At 38.8% G+C, this 18,269-nt stretch overlaps 1 protein-coding gene across 5 annotated transcripts in view; it reads left to right on the top strand.

The window, feature by feature from the left end:
- Positions 1 to 18,269, top strand: part of LOC134205589 (sex determination protein fruitless) — a 692,280-nt gene that overhangs the window by 657,733 nt on the left and 16,278 nt on the right. For 2 of the 5 annotated variants that reach the window (XM_062680969.1, XM_062680962.1), the window contains one exon: positions 9,859 to 11,284. The exons of 1 other annotated variant lie outside the window; for it this stretch is intronic. In XM_062680969.1, coding sequence (XP_062536953.1) covers positions 9,859 to 10,397 — 539 coding nt within the window. In that variant the 3' untranslated portion in view covers positions 10,398 to 11,284. Of the gene's footprint in view, positions 1 to 5,149; positions 5,876 to 9,858; positions 11,285 to 18,269 lie in introns of those variants that run through there. 2 more of the 5 variants (XM_062680960.1, XM_062680968.1) reach the window with 2 other exon arrangements.

The raw sequence follows: 18,269 nt of genomic DNA, 5'->3' as shown, positions 1-18,269 counted from the left end.
ATTCCACTGAATGGTGTTCGATCCAACGTGCAATTTGGCTAAGTAGCATTCGGCCGATAAACTTTCAACAGAACGAGTCTACCACGTTCATTTCGGCATCTCTTAAACGTCAAATATTTAATTCGTGCATTCGTACAGACCTCACCTGATGGTTTTTAATAGGTTTTTGATCGGCGGGTTCATAAGAAGAAATGCTTATTTTGAGTTCATTTCACGCCTCACTCAAAACCAGTTCATTGTGTACTGATCCATGAATGGTAAAAGGTGAATGCTTTTTTTAACATCGTCTATGACAAGGGTTCATGCACTGACTGGTTCATGCTACAATAATCTTTTTGAAAATAAGTGGGACCTCCTTTTTATATACTCGTGCAGAAGTGTTTGGATGGATTTGGTCATATGACTGCAGAACTATAGAGCTTGCTGACGTTTTGTCATCTTTCTCTTGCACGCGCACAGAAAGAATGGGTTTCCCGATGAAAACAAATCCTATCCTCCCCATGCGCTTGAAAGAGAAGGATGAGTAAACGTTAGCAAGCTCTATGTTACAAATCTCCCACACGGGACCAATAATGTACCTAATGTGGGTTTTTACAACTAACTTTAAATGTTCTTTCTATTGTTTCCCAAAACAAAAGAGCAAAGCAACTGTTGACATGAGCCGAATGTATAATAGATTAAATATGGTGGATATGAACATATGGACAAACTTTTCCCACAAATAAAATATGTATAAAAATTAAAAAATGTAAAAAATCTGGGCCAGCTATTTTGTCGGAGGACTCCAGTTGAAATTTTTTTGATTTTCTCAAACACCATCAATTTAATAATCATCGTTTCAATGCGGGGGATTGTGCTTGTGTGCTTGATTGTGTTTTTTTTGGTTTCGGTTCACGTCCAACGCTTTGTTTGGCCGTTTGGCCGAATACCGTTCGGCAGAATGCCATTGTTGTTTGGCCGAATCTACCATTTAGCCGAACAGACCATTAGGCCGAAAGTCATTTAGCCGAAAGCCATTTGGCCGAGAGGATTAATTGGCCGAATAGGTCATTTGAACGAATAAGAGTTTTGAAAAGTCAGAAACGAGGTGTAAAAAGAGAAATGTCTCGCTTTTCGATACTTATTTCCCACTACTCACTGTGAACATTGAGTAGTGCAAAGTGAAAAGTGAGACGTTTCACTACTCACTTTTCATTTTTACAGTGAGAAGTGAGCAATTAGGAGTGCAAAGTGAGATGTCTCAACTCTCACCCTTCTCACGGTAAAAAGTGAGAAGCGCGACGTGAGTAGTGAGACATTTCACTTCTCACTCCTCATTTCTTACTTCTCGCTATAAAAAGTGAGAAGCGCGAAGTGAGTAATGAGACGTCTCGTTCAAATGTCCTATTCGGCCAAATGTCCTATTCGGAAAATGTTCTATTCGGCCAAATGTTCTTTTCGTCCAAATGTCCTTTTAGGCCAAATTTCCTATTCGGCCAAATGTCCTAGTAAACTATTCTACCGGATGACCCGTTCGGCCACACGATTTTCGGCCAGATGGGTTTCAGCCAAACGACCCTTCTCAGTTTGAATGAAACTTCATAAACTGTTTTAGACGGTGCATGCGGTTAAGGACACTACGAATCAAGGATGGAATAAATCATATCACAAGTAAAAATAGAGTGTAATTGGGTATACCAAAAATGCCACACTCGCGCGAACCTACCCGACTAACCATTTCATCAATTTTCTTCAAAATTCTTCATATTTTTTTAAAGGTTTTCATATCAACCATCGATAGCGATCGATGCAATTTCAAAAAAAAAAATAAATTTATCAAAAGTCAAAACATGAAAAATCGTTATCGATCTTTTTCAAAATATTGATATCAATTGATACCGCCAAAAAGTTATATTTTTTCCTGTTTTATATTATCTATTATCAACAAAAATTTAAAAAATAATTCTTTAGAGGTTGTTTTCACATTTTTTTAAATTTATTTACTTAATCGGGAATCGAACCTGAAAAAGTGATGTTATAAATATGCCCAGTGAACTTAACCACAATGAAGTGATGATTGTAATTAGCACTTTACAATATTTTTGTTTTGGGACTTTGAAAAAAATTCTTATAGCGAAAACAATTTTGCATCGAATTTATAAACCCGACGTTTCGCAAACATTTCCTAAGCTTCAACCCCCCCCCCTCCTCCTATGCAAAATTTGAGCTCCATTGGACATGATTTAGGGGTGCTCAAAATCTCGCTATCAAAGTTTTGAATTTTTTTGAAAACTTTTGGGATCAGATTTCCCGAGAAAATTATCAGATTGCTAGGCAATGTTTATTTTGACGCGGGTTATTATTACGGGGTACCGCATGAATTCAAATCACAACGTGTAAAGATCAAGTATCAAAAAATTCAAAATTTTGATGGCTAGATTTTGAGCACCCCTTAATCATGTCCGATGGAGCTCAAACTTTGCATAGAGGCATATTATTGGGCTTAGGAAATGTTTGCGTAACATCGGGTTTTTAAATTCGATGCAAAATTGTTTTCGCTATAAGAATTATTTTCAAAGTCCCAAAAACAGTCGATTTTAAAAAAGAAATAATTCTCAAAGTTTCATTTTGAGTCCTTTGACATCAAAAAACAAAAAAAAAGATTTCCCCCTTGTGAGAAAAAAAAAATTGGATCAATTTTGAGCACCCCTATATCATGTCCGATTTAGCTCAAATTTTGCATAGGGGGAAAGTTTTGGCTACGAAAACGTTTGCGTATCGTCTGGTGTTAAAATTCGATGAAAATAATTTTCATCATCTGAAAAAAATTCTATGTCCCAAAAATGTTCTAAGAGAAAAATAGTTTTTTTTTTCAATTTTTTCTCTAAATAACGTCAGATCTCGACGTTTCATGCATTTTTAAGTCATTTGGCGTCAAAAACAAAAATTAGATTTTCGACTTTTCCTTTAATCCCCCTTGGGAAAATTTTCATGGGTAAAAATTTCAAAACTTTGATGAATTTGAGGAACCCCTAAATCATGTCCGATTGAGCTTAAATTTTGCATGGGGTCATATTTTGAGGTAATGAAACTTGTGAGCAATGTCGTTTTTTGAAATTCGAAAATGTCATTTTTATTGACACCCTAATATTCATAATAATAAATTGTAGGATTTCGACAAATTACTCAAATGGCAGACAATAACATTTTCATTAATCCTCTAAGCTGTATATATTTTACGTGGAATTCATTTTGCTTTTGTTTCGCAATATAGATAAGTCAGAAAATTACCAGAAGTCCGTGGAAGAGGATTTCCTAGCAATCACACTAGACATGTGATACCAAGAAAAGCCCTTCGGAACTTCTCTGTCAAACGTCCTAATTGATTAGGATGTGAATAAATAATTTTCGCACTACAAAGAAAGCGTTGATGGAAGGCAACTGCACAAATCCCATGTAATCAGCGCAGTCTTCTTCACTCGTCGTCGTCGACGACGATGACGACGCCTGAACTTCCGCTGGAAGCATGCCTCCAATGGGATTAGCTTTGTTGTCGTAATTTTCCATTCGCCAGACTGGTGATGAAACGTGGGGTTTGTGATATACGAAGTGCATAAACGTGCCAATAAACCATGTAATCCGGTGAAGGAAAAAATAATGAACGAGTACGTTGTTTAATTAATTAAAGAGTACGGTTTTTGATTTCCAGTGGACTTGAGGTGAAACGCGATAGAATACATTTTCTAAATTACCCCACGGCTAAACGGTCATTTTGATTATTTGAATTATGTCGCGTTTGTTCCACACTAGTATTCGTTTCAACGAAGTAAAATTTAAACAGTTGTTGTTCTGAAATGCCGGATTTTACTTGATTGGAATTTAAGCGATATGAATAAGATGAATGTTTATTGCTGAAAACTAAAAATTTTATTGCAGGGCATAAAATGTGGTTAAAACTGGATCTAGACATGTGTTTACGGGTGAACTCAACGGTTTACTTTGTACAGATTATTGGACAATAGATCTACACCTAAGCCATTCGTGAACTAACTTTTATCAGCAAGATAAGCCAAACCTTTCCAATATTTGCTTATAGAAAGTTTCTGTTGTTTATTGAAACTCGTATGATTTTCTTTATCGTTTTCTTTCACTCATTGTTTCCACATATGTATCTTCAAGCTTGTGTTAGTTGATGAATCGAAAACCAACATAAAAACTAGTTTTCTTAGTGTTGTATTATATATGATTAGAGCCTATATACCGAAACTGAATTAGTATTCAACATGAATAAACATACATTCGTAACAAAATAGTCGAACCGATGCAAACCGATATTCAGTACTCCCATGGTCACATCTTGACGAACCTCAAGAACAAAGTGCATTTGTCGTTAACCAATTAGACAACATTAGCTGCAATATTACACGTCCTTCGCTGGCCTTTCTCCTTCCCTGAAGTCAATTTCCCATCCCCTAAAAACGCTTTCGATAGTTTCACCACTCGCGCCGTCCGTTAGATCCACACCCAATCCGTAGCCACCTTCATCGTTCCCGCCCATTAGTTCACTTAGAATGAAACTCACCGCGTTGTAAATCAACCAGCAAACTGCAACATGTCCTTGCCGACAGAACGCAATTGTCACCCTGCCCTCCAAACCACCCCACATGCCAAATGTAAATCAAATAGATATTTATGAGTTACTAGTTGAGTTCAGAATTTGTGTTTGATTTTTTATACACTTTTCAGTTTTGAAATTATTGGAAACATTTACTGTGAGTGTTAGTGCATCCGAATCCACCAAGTACTACTACATATATATATTTGCAACAATCTCCAAATATTAACGCCATAAAACAGCAACAACAACAATCAAAAAGCCATTCGATTCCCGAGCAAATCCAAACCAAACCAAAAAAATTCAAGCAAGCATTGAACTTAGTATAGTATTCGTTTTATCCACCATACCATACGTACTAAATAAGCTAAGCCAAACTAGTTGACGCCTGATCAAAACCGTATTTATATCAAAATTAGTAGTTGAAATGCCCACATATATAAAAAACCAAAATCAGAACAACAAAATCCGCCTAGCATTTCTGTTTGTCTCTGTTTGTGTGTGTGGTGAGGCGCGCCGGTGACGCCAATTCTTGTGTGCCTGTGTGCTTTCCAGGTGACCGAATGTTGCGTCTGGCGATGGCGACCCGGCACCACCCAGCGCTGCTGCATCACGACTCGAGCGGAATGCCCGGCGGAGGACCTCCGAACAACCCGGGGAGCCTCATGGAGCAGCACCACCGCATGAACGGGTTCAGCCATCAGCAGACATCCTCATCTTCGCTGCTGTCCAGCACTCCACCGGGCACCAGTTCCAGCAATGGGGCCGGCGTCGGAGGCCACTGCGGCAGCCTATCGGTACCATCGGGTGGCTCTGGTGGAAGTGGCAGCGGCGGTGGCACCGGTTGCTCTGGAAGCGACGGCGGCAGCCGCTCGTCTAGTTCCACCAGACGTGACCACAACATTGACTACTCTTCCCTGTTTATCCAGCTGACCGGCACGTTCCCCACTCTGTACAGCTGCGTCAGTTGCCATAAGACCGTCTCGAACCGCTGGCACCATGCCAACATTCACCGGCCGCAGAGCCACGAGTGCCCCGTGTGTGGCCAGAAGTTCACCCGCCGCGACAACATGAAAGCGCACTGCAAGGTCAAACATCCGGAACTTAGGGACCGCTTCTACAATCACATCGTCCACATGTGATTAAACGCTGCCAGAAACAAACAGCGGCTCAAATTTAAGAAGAACGCTTTCATCTAAAGCGGGCCCAAGCGAACTGTCGCGTCGCGTCTTCGTCGTACACACCCCCTAGATTTCTGTTTCGGATTGCCATTGGCAGGCCCCCCGCTTCGCGGTCAGCAAGGGAGCTGTCGTCACACAAATATACACATTAGACACATTAGAGGTCAAGTAAGTTATTGTGAAGGCATTGGTGGAGTACACGTCCCCGCCTTACGTTAGTGCAAAAGGGTAGATTTGTTTGAAACATAAACCAGTAGCGAATAGTTCAAAAGTGTAGATCTCTCTTATTGATATGAGTAATATTATTAACTATTAGTGTGAGTATGATGATGTTTCCGTTCCGATCCCGTTTATTTGAACCTATGATATTTGGTTTCTAGTCAAAGAAGTTTCGGTTGGCATTGATTCCTTTTTGATTGAAAATACTACGCAATATAAATGATACTCTAGGAATAGTATAAAAGCAGCCATATACACGGTAGAATAACAAAAGTAGAATGATATACATAGATATATTTTTATATAGAAAACTATATTTATATAACAGTAATATTACAGAAAAAAAAGTGAATAATAAAGATGAACAGAATAAACAATGTAACATTGCTGACATCGTACCACAAACATTGGAGGAGGTTAAGAATATGGAAGTGTAGAAAACAAATCGACATAAATGTGGAGAAACAAGGGCGTATTACACAGAGGTGCACGTTTCGAAGTAGTTTATGAAGGGACATTTTTTCTTTGATTGGGTGAGAGTGCACATCAATTCCTTTCCATCCGGAATGATTAATATTCTAAATTTCATTCGGCAAATGCGTCTTCTAGTTCATTTCTAATTCCAATGAAAAGAACGTGAAAATGTTTTCATATTTTATCTTTAATGCCAATATTTTTATAACCACTTTAAATTCAATTCGCCATAATTCATCAATTATTTAGACAAAACATGGGTCGTCATGTTTTAAGAATTCAGAATCGGCTTGTTAAGCACCGCAAGCATGGCTCATAAACATGATCGTGTCGATCATGACCAACTGTATTACATTAGCGTAAGTTGGAATCAAATCAAAATCATTTGAATCACTGAACGTCTGTCTATGGTTACAATACTAGATTACCACAAAAATGTTTTGAGTGGTATTTTTTATGCTGCTTATCCATAAACCATTTTCATGTAATTGGACTGCGAACTCTTTGATCAAACCGGCAGAAAACTAACTCTCTTTTAACTTTTATTCAGAATTAGGGAAATATTACCATAGAACATTAATTAACGGGTTCGCAGTCTCATACGATTAAAACGAATTTTGATTCGTCCGACGTTTCGACCCGAGAATAGCGTCTTCTTCAAGGAAAGACACAAATGCCGTGTCGAAATGTCAGACGAATAAAAAACTAGGTTTGAATCGTACGATATTGCGTAGCCGTTAATAATTGATCTGGGTTTTTTCGGTGGTTAAACATCACAGTCATCCCCGAAAAATGGAAATATTTCCTGAATATTATCACTCTGTATGGAGTGAATTAAATGAATATGCCGAATGTTGTTTTGAATTAATTAATATGTTACTTTATGGCAAATAATTTATGAAAAAAACTTCTTCGGTGACTACGTGTGGCGTTGTTCATCGAATGAATTATTTTGATAGATCAGAAGTATACTTTTTAGTACACTTCTTCGCACTATTTATATTTTTTGTGAGTTATTCTTCTGATATTCTAGAAGTGACACTCTAGTATGAGCAATTTTTGAGCCAATGAACTCAAACACCGGTTAACTAAATGTTTACGTAAATCTACTCATAATTACCAGTAATTGAATGGCAGAATTTCAATCTTGGCGATGACGATTTCCTTAGAATTTGTTTTCATTTAATATGTTGACGTTCGATTGCGTCTTTTTGTTTCTATTTTGTTTATACATTTTTTAATTTAATTTCACATAATGGGTTACTTGTTTTCGTTTGAGTTTTATGTAAATCAACGCTAAGTAATCAGGGATGAAAGCATGGCTGTATCAATTTTGTTGGAAAAAATCGACACCTCAATGTTGTGTACTTCAAATCTAATAACAATTGTTTGATTGAATATTCAATATAGGAAAATTGTTCAATTTTTCACCTCACTGTAGAAAACATGCCATCTTCAAACTAAATAATAAAGCAAAAATGTCGCAGAAAAACTATTGTAAAAGTTACAAAATAAGACACGTATATTCGCTTTTCATTTATTTGTTATTGTAAGGATAAAAATACGTACGATGAGGTGAAGAACTGGAACAGAAACCCTATTAAGTTTTGGTCGGAATACAAACAATGCATAATTGTCAGAATGTAAGCAACATATATTCAAACAATTATTATTGTCAGCACAAAATGCAATACGACTTTTTATAAATCTCTATGTAAAGTTCAATTAATTATAAACTGATTTATTGTCGTGGATCTTTCTTACCTCATGAAACCCAACTCTGTTCGATTCATTTGTCTCTCTCTTTCTCACACAAACACACACAATCTTTGTTGCTGGTATCATTCTTTTGTCGAACAGAAATCAAATATCAATCAGCCTATCTGTTCTCTTTCACTGTCGCTGCTGCTCCTGTTCAAATACTTCTCGTTGTTCGTAATCTCTGGTAATATCTCAGTATTTTGTTTGGAAGTCGGTATTCCGAAGCAAGATGCCATCAAAACAACAGTCATGCGTTCTTGACGAGTCTCTCCGCCGCTGTGACTTTGTTTTGTTTTTGCGATAAAAAAAATCACTAGTCTCAATGATTCAATCACAGCCATCTTTGATGCGTCATCTTCCGAAATAACAAGCAATTCCTATTCGAATCGTTTACGCCACAGTTCTAACTGTTTTTACGTGTTCGTGGTCAATTGGATTTATAAATGTTTCTCTGCTAGCCTCTATATATTCTATTTCTCTGTGTAAATAATATTTTTAACACTAATCTTATAAATGTGTATACTTTGCTTTTAACACGTTGTAAACAAGTGTTTTCTCTTTTGTGTTTTTTTCATCATCTGTCAACAATAAAATTACTCAGTTGATCACAACAAAGCGAGCGTGTGTCCCAGAGGAAACACATTTCGATTGTAGTTATTTTCTCGATTTCAATTTATAGTTGGTTGAACGTCGTTACGTTGGTGCTGGTTGGTGAATTCTTTATTTTTATCCATTTACGAGAACAAAATCAAACACACCGATTTCACGTTTCACACACATTACCACATGTTTACCCCAACAACAAAAAAAACCGAAGGGTAATCTTCCATACAAACCGTAAAATGTTCGTTTTCTTTGTACTTGAATTGGAGTTACGTTGTATTCCAGAGATAAGTGTGTTGCGCTAAAGAAGCAGTTTCCTTATTTTTCTCACGTCTTGCAAAAACTACTAAGCAAAAGCCAAAAATCTTAAATCTTCTTTTACCTTCTCTCTCTCTCTAAGTGTATTTGTATTTAATTGGATTCCACCTTTCTACACCTTTCTAATATCCTCTCTGAGAACCAAATGCCAAACACACGAATTATCTTCACATTTAACCTCCGCCTCAGCTGCAAATAAATAAAAAAAAAATATTTAAACCACATTACCAACGAATTAATACCACACTAAAACCCTTGTAATAAAACCGGCCCGCGCCACTCAAACATGCAGCCACGGATCGACGTGGCCATTATAGTTTTGATGTTCACATATTTTTGTACAGTTTTGGTTGTTTTCATTTCCTTCGTTTTTATTTTACACTTTTCTGTTTATTGTTGTTTTTTTTGTGTTCAAAGTTCTGTCATTTACAACGTTTTGGTTGTTTTTTTTTTCTGTTTGTGTTTCTTTCAATGTTTTGTTTTTCCTTTATTCAAAATTTTATGTATTTTTTTGTTTCATCTTTATAAGTTTTATTTTCATTCGGCTCGTTTTTAACCTACACACCACGGTGCTCAAAATCAATTTAAACCTCTCAATCTGAAAATCAGCCTCAGAAAATACCAAAACCAGCAATCGAACTGCGTGTGACATTTTCTCTCTCTCTTTGTTTTGCTGTCCCCGTCTCTTTGTGTGTTATTTTCCCACAGGCTCCAAGGCCTGGCATATGCGGCTAACCTTTGAACGTCTATCGGGCGGCTGTAATCTGCATCGCTGTAAACTTTGCGGCAAAGTTGTGACACACATACGGAACCACTATCACGTTCACTTTCCCGGCCGCTTCGAGTGCCCGCTGTGTCGGGCCACCTACACCCGGAGCGATAACCTGCGGACGCACTGCAAGTTCAAGCACCCGATGTTCAATCCGGACACGCGAAAATTTGACAATAGCATGATGTCTCCGGCGATGGTTTCCCAGGCGGCGGCGGCAGCAGCAGCGATATCGGCGGCTACGGCCGCAGCCAACAGTTTCAAGCCTGATTTCTCCTCCGTTGCCAACAGCTTCAAGTCAGAGCTCAATGCCGCGGCTGCTGCAGCGGCTGCCAACGCCAACTATGGTCTCAGCCCATTCAAGGCGGACTTTCCCATTCCAAATGCGACGGCTGCTGCCGCTGCGGCGGCGGCTGCTGCTGCGTCTGCCGCTTCCGCGTCGCCGGGTGTGAACTCTCAGAGTGGTACGTCCGACTGATATAGAAAATACCACTGGCCGCAACCATACGGACAGTCCAGCAGTGCTAACGGAAGCGGTAGTACCGATTACGGGTACTACTACGAGCGGCAACCACAACATCACCAACTACAATACGGCAGACGTCACAGTAGTAACAGCATTCAGTACCCTAGCGATAACGGTGTAAAACTAGATAGTTCCTCAACGGTAGTCACCAATAGCATTCATGGCAACCAATATACCAGCACGGTAGCAACAACTAATGTACCTGTTAGCGAACGGATAGTCGCCGCCCGATCGGCATCCACAACTTTGGCGGCCAATATTTCACCGTCGTACTTAGACAACCACCTCGGCGGCAACCACGGATTCGGTGGCAATTGGAAGAATCTCGAAAATGGTCATAGTTTGTACAATAGACGTAGTAGTAGCGTTGGAAACATTTACTCTGGCAACACTGGCGGTGGAATCTACGGCGGTAGGGACGATGACGTGGGAAACCGTGCTCCGCCCGATCATGGCGGCGATCGCCGGGAGAAACCTTTCGCTCACATGGACAGCAGCTGCGAGGAGCCGATGGCTCCGCACCAGCCGACAACTCCGTCACCAGTTCGGTCCGTTCCGCCGCCAGGAGTGGTGTAACGTGGTGGTCATCTTCGATAGCTAGTTTAAAAATTCAAAACACATAACCAGCCATCTAATCGTTATAGCAAACCCTGTTGAGTTCGTCTTCAACTGTTTTGTTCCCGTTTCCGAATGGGAATTGTGAAAATCTGATACAGCCAAACTTCAAACAAAAAGGTTACACTCTTGAACAAGTCATTATTATTTTTTTCTAAACAGAGGCCTTGCTTGTTTTGTAATTTTACATATGGAGAATATAGTTTCGTTTTTGTTTTAACAGATTTTATACTGACATCATTAATGCTATTGTTTATGTTACGTTAGCCCGTATTTTGTTTTAGTTTTTTTTATCGAGAAATTATGATATCGTTTACCCATCGCCAGGTTGCAGCGGTGAATATCGTTCAAATTGTACCAACTCGCAACATAAGTCACAATCATAACTGTTCCTCTTTTGTGTTGAATGATCTGAAATAACTAAAATGTCAGCCAACTGGACAAATGCTACTAATACTCAGCAAGTTTCATTTACCGACGCTATGTGTGTCGATTGTGGGTTTTGATACGAAAATGTTTCTAGAAACGTTTGTCAGAACATTTCCAATCGATGTTTTGACAGCACTGCTGTCATGTGCAGTGCGTTCGAAAGCGTGGAGCAGTTTATCGTCCAGATTTTACCATAGAAGCACCCTCATACTCTGAACGCCGGTCTCCGACTAGAAATCCATAGACATTGCCGTATTCTAACATCAATTGTCCCAACTATTTCGTTTCAAGTAAACACTTTTAGCCAAACCTGCCCGCCCAATGTAAACATATATATGAAAAAAAAATATAAGAAGAAGGGGAGCCGTTCGATTTTCCACCTTAAAGTCGATTTTTAATCTTAATTCGAAACAAAGGAACCAAGCATCCATTTCATCGATTTTTTTACTGAAATTCGAAAAAAAAAATCGATGCATCATGGTCCCTTTGGATGGAATTTGCTTGCGAGCGCTAAGATGGAGAACCGGAACAGTTCCCCTACATGTTACACCGTAGTGAAATCCCACCTAGACGTCCTAGAGTTGAACCCCTCCGTATTTCCCAGATACCCGTAGTGGAATTCTGTAGTACTAGTCCCATATCAGTTGAATGACTTTCCCAATTTATAATAGTCATAGCCACACGAAACCATAAACAACTAGTGAGATCATAGACTGTAGACTTTAAGATAAAACCAAGCAGAGCTTACGAATATGTCTATTGCGCGAATAGAGTCCATGCAATAAATAAATACCTACTTATGTTTCGACAAATATAGAGCACGAGAGCACCCCTAAAATACGCCATAATTTGCGCCGTTTGTCCGCACCCCGCTACGGCAGATTGTCGAAAACACTATAGTCGAAAGTATTACCGCAATGTATATGGATAATGGAATAAATAGATTGGCTAATGATACAAGTATTAGCTAATTTGAATATTTCAGTAACCGTACTACAAATTCATTCTTCCTAGTGTCACTCTCACTTCTTTTCCGAACAACAACATTATCAGCCAATGCACAGATGAAAAAATAAGAATAAATACATGTATTGAAGAATTAACGAGTTATTGAGCACAACCGATATCAAATTAAGAATTTCGATAGAAAATTTTTACGTTTGAGTGGGTCGTAAAATGAACGCATAATGAACATTGGAGTCATTCAAATCGTTCAAAATTCATTGGGTAAGGTAATTGGTATAAGTCCCTACAGAGGTCTATAAGGTAGAAAAGCATCATTTGTCTATCATCAATTAAAGGTTTTTTTTTGAAAAGATGCTTAATTTTGATACACATAGATATTGCGAAAAAAGATTCGGCTGCCGGTGAGACTTGAACCCACACTATTCCATTAGGTACACGGACGTATTACCAATTATACAACAGCTGCCCTTGAGAGAAGTTGTTCCATAACCAGCTAATAACGATGGGATATCTGTCAATTCCCCGTATTCCCGTTTCAAATAAATGTTGGCACCGTTCTAATCATCTAATGTTATCCTTAATACGGAGAGTTCACTCTGCACACGTTCATTACATTAATTCGGAATAAACTTCCAGTGAGTCTAAAATTTGTTCTTTATTAGAACGGTGAACAATGATTTCCGTTGAGTGAATAATGAACCTCTTGCACAGGTCTATTACTGCAGCATGGCGTTAAGGACAACCACGAAAGAGTCCAAAAGTAGTTTTCAATTGATATTCATAGGCGATTAGGACATCTGAAAATCATTTTTTCTTGCATGCTGCAGTGGAGCAAATATGAAAAGGTGGTTTACGCTGTTGCCTGACGCTTGAATTTAGTGATTTGTGTCCTTGAAAGCTGGATGTAGTTTTGAATTCGGACTTTAACGCGTTTTACGTTAACGTTTGCCTTCGACATATTTAGTAACCGAATGGACTGCCCAAATCTTTCGCCCGAGTACCTTCCGACAAAACAACCCGCGTGAGAGATTTTCAGAATTCCTTTGCAAGTTCCACGGCAAATGTTTGAGAAATTCCTCGGCAAATCCTTTTGAAGTTCCTCTGCTAACTCTCCAGATTTTCCTTTTATATTCGGGATTTTTTAAAGTTTTCTAGAGAATCTCTTTTGGATTTCTTCGTCAAATAATTAGATTTTTTCCCAGTGAAATCTTTGCAATCCGTTTGCAAATTCCTCGGTAAATTCTTCAGAATTTCCTCGGCAAATCATTCGGAGCTCTCGTCTGCGTTTGCTGTTTTGGACTGCACGCCACCGTATACCTTCCGACAAAAGAACCCGCTTGAGAGATGTTTCGTTTTTATAAACAGTTTGAGTTTACTTTCAGTGAAATTCTTCGGAAGATCCTTGAAATTTTCTCGGTAAACTGTTCACAATTCCTTTGCAAGTTCCTCGGCAAATTTTTTAAAAGTTTGCTCGGGATTTGCTCGGCAAATTTTTCGATTTTATATTAGTAAAATCTTTGCAATTCCTTTGCGAGTCCCTCGGTAAATTGTACAGAATTTCCTCGGCAAATCAAATGGAAGTTCTTCAGCAGAATATCCTGATTTTCTTCGGCGAATTTTTCATAATTCCTTCTTCTTCAGGTCAGGTCAAAGTCTTCAGGATTTACTTGGTCAATTCCTCATAATGTCGTCAGTACATTCTTAGGAATTTTCTTGGCGCATTCTTCGGAATTCCTTCAACAAACTCTTCGAAGGTTTTTCGGAAAAATCTAAGAAATTTTCTCGGCAGGTTCGTCAAAGTGTTTTTCGGCAATTTCTTCGGAATTCACTCGCAACATTTTTCGATAGTTTTGTCAGGAAATTCTGCGCAATTCCTTCGCAAGTTCCTCGGCAAACCTTTTGAAAGATCCTCGGCGAATTCTTCGTAATTTAATCGGCAGCATTTTCGGCAATTTTTCGAGAAATTCTTCGTGATTTACTCGGCAAACTCTTCGAAGTCCAGGCGGAACTTGCCAACTAAAAACTGCTGCCCAGGGATCTGCTTGACGTCCGCTTTAATGTCGTCCATCACGATGCATTTCGGCAGCACCAACCTCTCGCTGTACAGCTCCCTGGCGTGGGACCCGTGCTTTGAAGACATAAAGTCCGGTTCACTTCATTGTCTCATGGACTAGACCTTCTTGGAATTACTCGAATTTCGATTGAAGTAATCCCTCACCTTCCTTCCTTTTTTTTTTCGTTCACGGGGTTGATCATCTTTGGTTCGCTTCTTCCGCTGACAGCTGGGTCGTCCTCCTATAACTATTTTGTCATGTCGCGATCCATATGTCGGATTGTCCTGGTCTGGATTTTCTACGACCGTGCCCATATTTCTTTGTCGAAGCATTTCTTGCTGGGAAGACATCTCGATCAAAGTTTCTGATTATAAATTTGCGCAAAGAGGGTCTTCATATGGGTCAAACACAATTGATACGTTTGCGTGCGTTTTGACAAATTTGTGCGTTTTGACAAAACGCACGCAAACGTATCAATGAATTATTGGCAATGGCTGATTTTCTTCCCGCCGCAGCCACATCCAGGCATATGCTCAAAATAGCCAGTATGAGTTAACCAACAGAAATTTGTATGGCGGAAGACATTCAACGCTGTTTTTCTCAAAATTAGGAACTTTCCATGAAAAACTATGACTGGTTATGAGGGATGGTGTCCGCTACTACGCCTACCAAATATTTTTTTCGATTAAGGTGCTTAATTTTGAGAAATCGAACCTTAGATGCCTTTTGCCATACTGATTTCAGAAAGTTAACTCCTAGTGTGCCGCTGTAAGCACGCTCAAAGCAGTCGATTCATTGTGTTTGGCCTATTACACTTTTTCTGTATGGTGCTCTTGTTATTATATTGGCAACATTTATTTTTGTTCAACCCTTCAAGTGACTTCACGAAAGTGTTCACTTCTGAAGCTTTTTACTTTGATAACCAAGTCATTCACAAAGTGCGAAAACGTATGTTTCATGTTGCTACTTTATTGAAGGGGTTATTGAAGTGTTTTGAAGCTGTTTCTAGACCAAATCCAATATATTTCAATCCTTGCGTTTTAATTCGCCATAATAATCATTAGGCGATAACAATATTTCCGCCTAATACCAACAAGCATTTGTTTACATTGCTCGATAGGTATACCTATCTATACCGTCTATAGACGGTTTGACAGATAGATTTGGTTTCACTCTTTGCGCAACTCTATTTATAATAATAGACTCTGATCTCGATAACCACTTGACAGATTGTGGCAAAGTTTTGCACATGTAAACATTACATTCTAAACTAATTTCACTGAAAATCTTATCCATTTTCACTCTAGCAATAAAAAAACATACACAGAAGAAATTGTTGCAATTTTTTTTAGCACAATCCCTAATAAAGTATAAAATTAATAAAGTATAAATTGTAAAAAAGTAAACCCCCTTGATATGACCGTTCATATTATCGGGAGTCCATGGTACGTTTGCACAACAATACCTTTTGCTGCAGAGTACTTAAAGACTGCACTCGATAAAGATAATACTCACAAAAATGGTCATCAAGAATTCATTTTAGTCGGATTTTCTTCAAAATTTTAGGGAATAAACTACAACATTATGGGTAGGTTTATACTTCATTGGATCATTGGATTTCCTCTTTATCACTGAATGTCTGCACTTTGCCCTTGACACCTCTCATAAGGTTTTATGCAATCGAGAGGCTGATTTCTTTTTCGATACATTTACCCACTGTTACTTCAAATCCAGCTCTTTCCCAAATACTTTAGGTGTCTCATGAAGTTTGATCTTCATAATGGCCCAAAATTTGTTAATTGGACGAAGTTCTGGCGAGTTCGGTGGAGTGAAGTCATTTGCTACAAAAACAGCAGTAGTAGTAGTAGGATGTCAAAATAGCGTTTCGGGCCGTGAGACAGCAACAAGGGCAGCAGATGCTTCTGGAGGTACTCGTCTCAGTAGCTTTGCCCATTGATGGTTCCCGTAGTGATGTTTGGGTGGCTCATCTTTTATGCTTATATCCTCAGAAACGACCAACCTTGTTGCCGCAACGTAAAAATCCTGCAATTGCTTTGTGTCTGCCTCGATGTATGTCTCGTCGTCCATCATAGGTGCAAACGTTTCGTCGCTTTTTCGACAATCCACGTGGAAACCTCCGCTTTCTCCGTCAAATCGCAGATCGAATGATTCGATCAGCGCCTGAATAGATTCAATACCTTCCTTGCCTTCTCCGGATTAGTTGCCTTTGGTTGTTTGCCTGACCGCCGCGCCGTTGGATCGTTTGGGTCTCCTTGAATCTGCTCTTGTTTCGATCTGCGGATCTAGTCTTGTTTCGATGCCATCTCAATAACCACTTGATAGATTGTGATAAACTTCTGCCAACATTACACTCTTAACTAGTTTTAGTAATAAAATATCAATTTTTACCCTCACGGTAAATAAGCGACTCAATGTACCAGAGGGGCGACAACGGATTTTTTTCATATGGAGTTTGGCAAGTATGACAGTACCCTCTTATTTGGCGCATAAATTTATACTCCAATGTCAAAATGCTCATATACTATCATAAATTGTCGTGGTGTTTGTGAAAATTTGTATTGTTTACCGTTTTTACAAAAGAGAGTGGTGTCGAACGCACATATTAAATTAAAGATTGCAACGAACAAAAATACACCAAATCCGTTAAAATGTAATGTTTCCACTCTATTCCTTACGCGAGCTACGCTGATAAATAATTATGTTGCTAGAAGAAACTCTGTGCTACGCAGAAACAGTTGTTTCTGGCATTATCAAAACTGTGTGCGTTTCATTACATTCTCACTCACCGCAGTGTTTATTTTTCATAGACTACGGCGTACCCAAGTAATATTTTAAGTTTTATAACGCTCTTGAAGACCAGAATTTACTCTGTGTGATAAAACTAGTATAAAACCAAATTGTTACTAGGGTAGTGTTAGTGCCGTCGGCGTTCGCTAGATTGGAGGCAACAACCATTTGACAGCTTGACACCCGCCTGCAATGTACAGTCGACTCTCTACATCTCGATGCTCTATATCTCGATATCTCTCGATGATTTCCTCAGCGCCTTCAATCTACATACATTTGGGCTTTCTACATCTAAATAACGTCCCTATCTTGATGTGTTCTGACCATACTGTGTTCAGAATTCACTCTCCTTATGTTGTATTGTTCAAATTTTTAGGCTACTAGACCATCTTTGGACAAAAAGAAAAACATCAACAACAGAAAACGACATTTGTTTTGTTGTTGTTTTGCATTGCAACGAGCTTTTTTGGATCTAGTACCAATTTCAATTTTTCTTCGATTCCTCGATCTCTCCCTTCGTCGATAGTCCCTTCAATATCGAGATGTGGAATGGTGACTGTATCTTATTTCCGTCGAGTACAGTCTTTAAGCATCAAGTACAGTAAGCGAAAAATGTACTCTTGAACCTACTGTTTTCTGATTAGAACCTATTACGCTGGTCACACGGAAAGGGGTTTCAGAAAATTTGAATAAATTACCAAAGTAAGCTTATCAAGTATGGGAGAAATGTCACTTTTTCGTGCGAGAGAGAATATTTTTTCCCGCAAGGGTCAACCCTATTTACTTTACATAGTGGACGTTATTAGCGTTACGATTGAATTCTACTTGCCAGCTTCGTACTGCTCAAATAAATTCAGTAGCAGAATCATTCCTTGCCAATTCCGTGTCCTAGGGTAGAATACCCAATAGTGGACCCCCTAGTATCGGAGTTTTGTTCTTCTTGTCATAAGGA

This window comes from Armigeres subalbatus, chromosome 1 (assembly GCF_024139115.2).
Source record: "Armigeres subalbatus isolate Guangzhou_Male chromosome 1, GZ_Asu_2, whole genome shotgun sequence".
NCBI classification, from domain to species: Eukaryota; Metazoa; Arthropoda; class Insecta; order Diptera; family Culicidae; genus Armigeres; species Armigeres subalbatus.
This window is presented reverse-complemented; position numbering and strand designations above follow the sequence as displayed.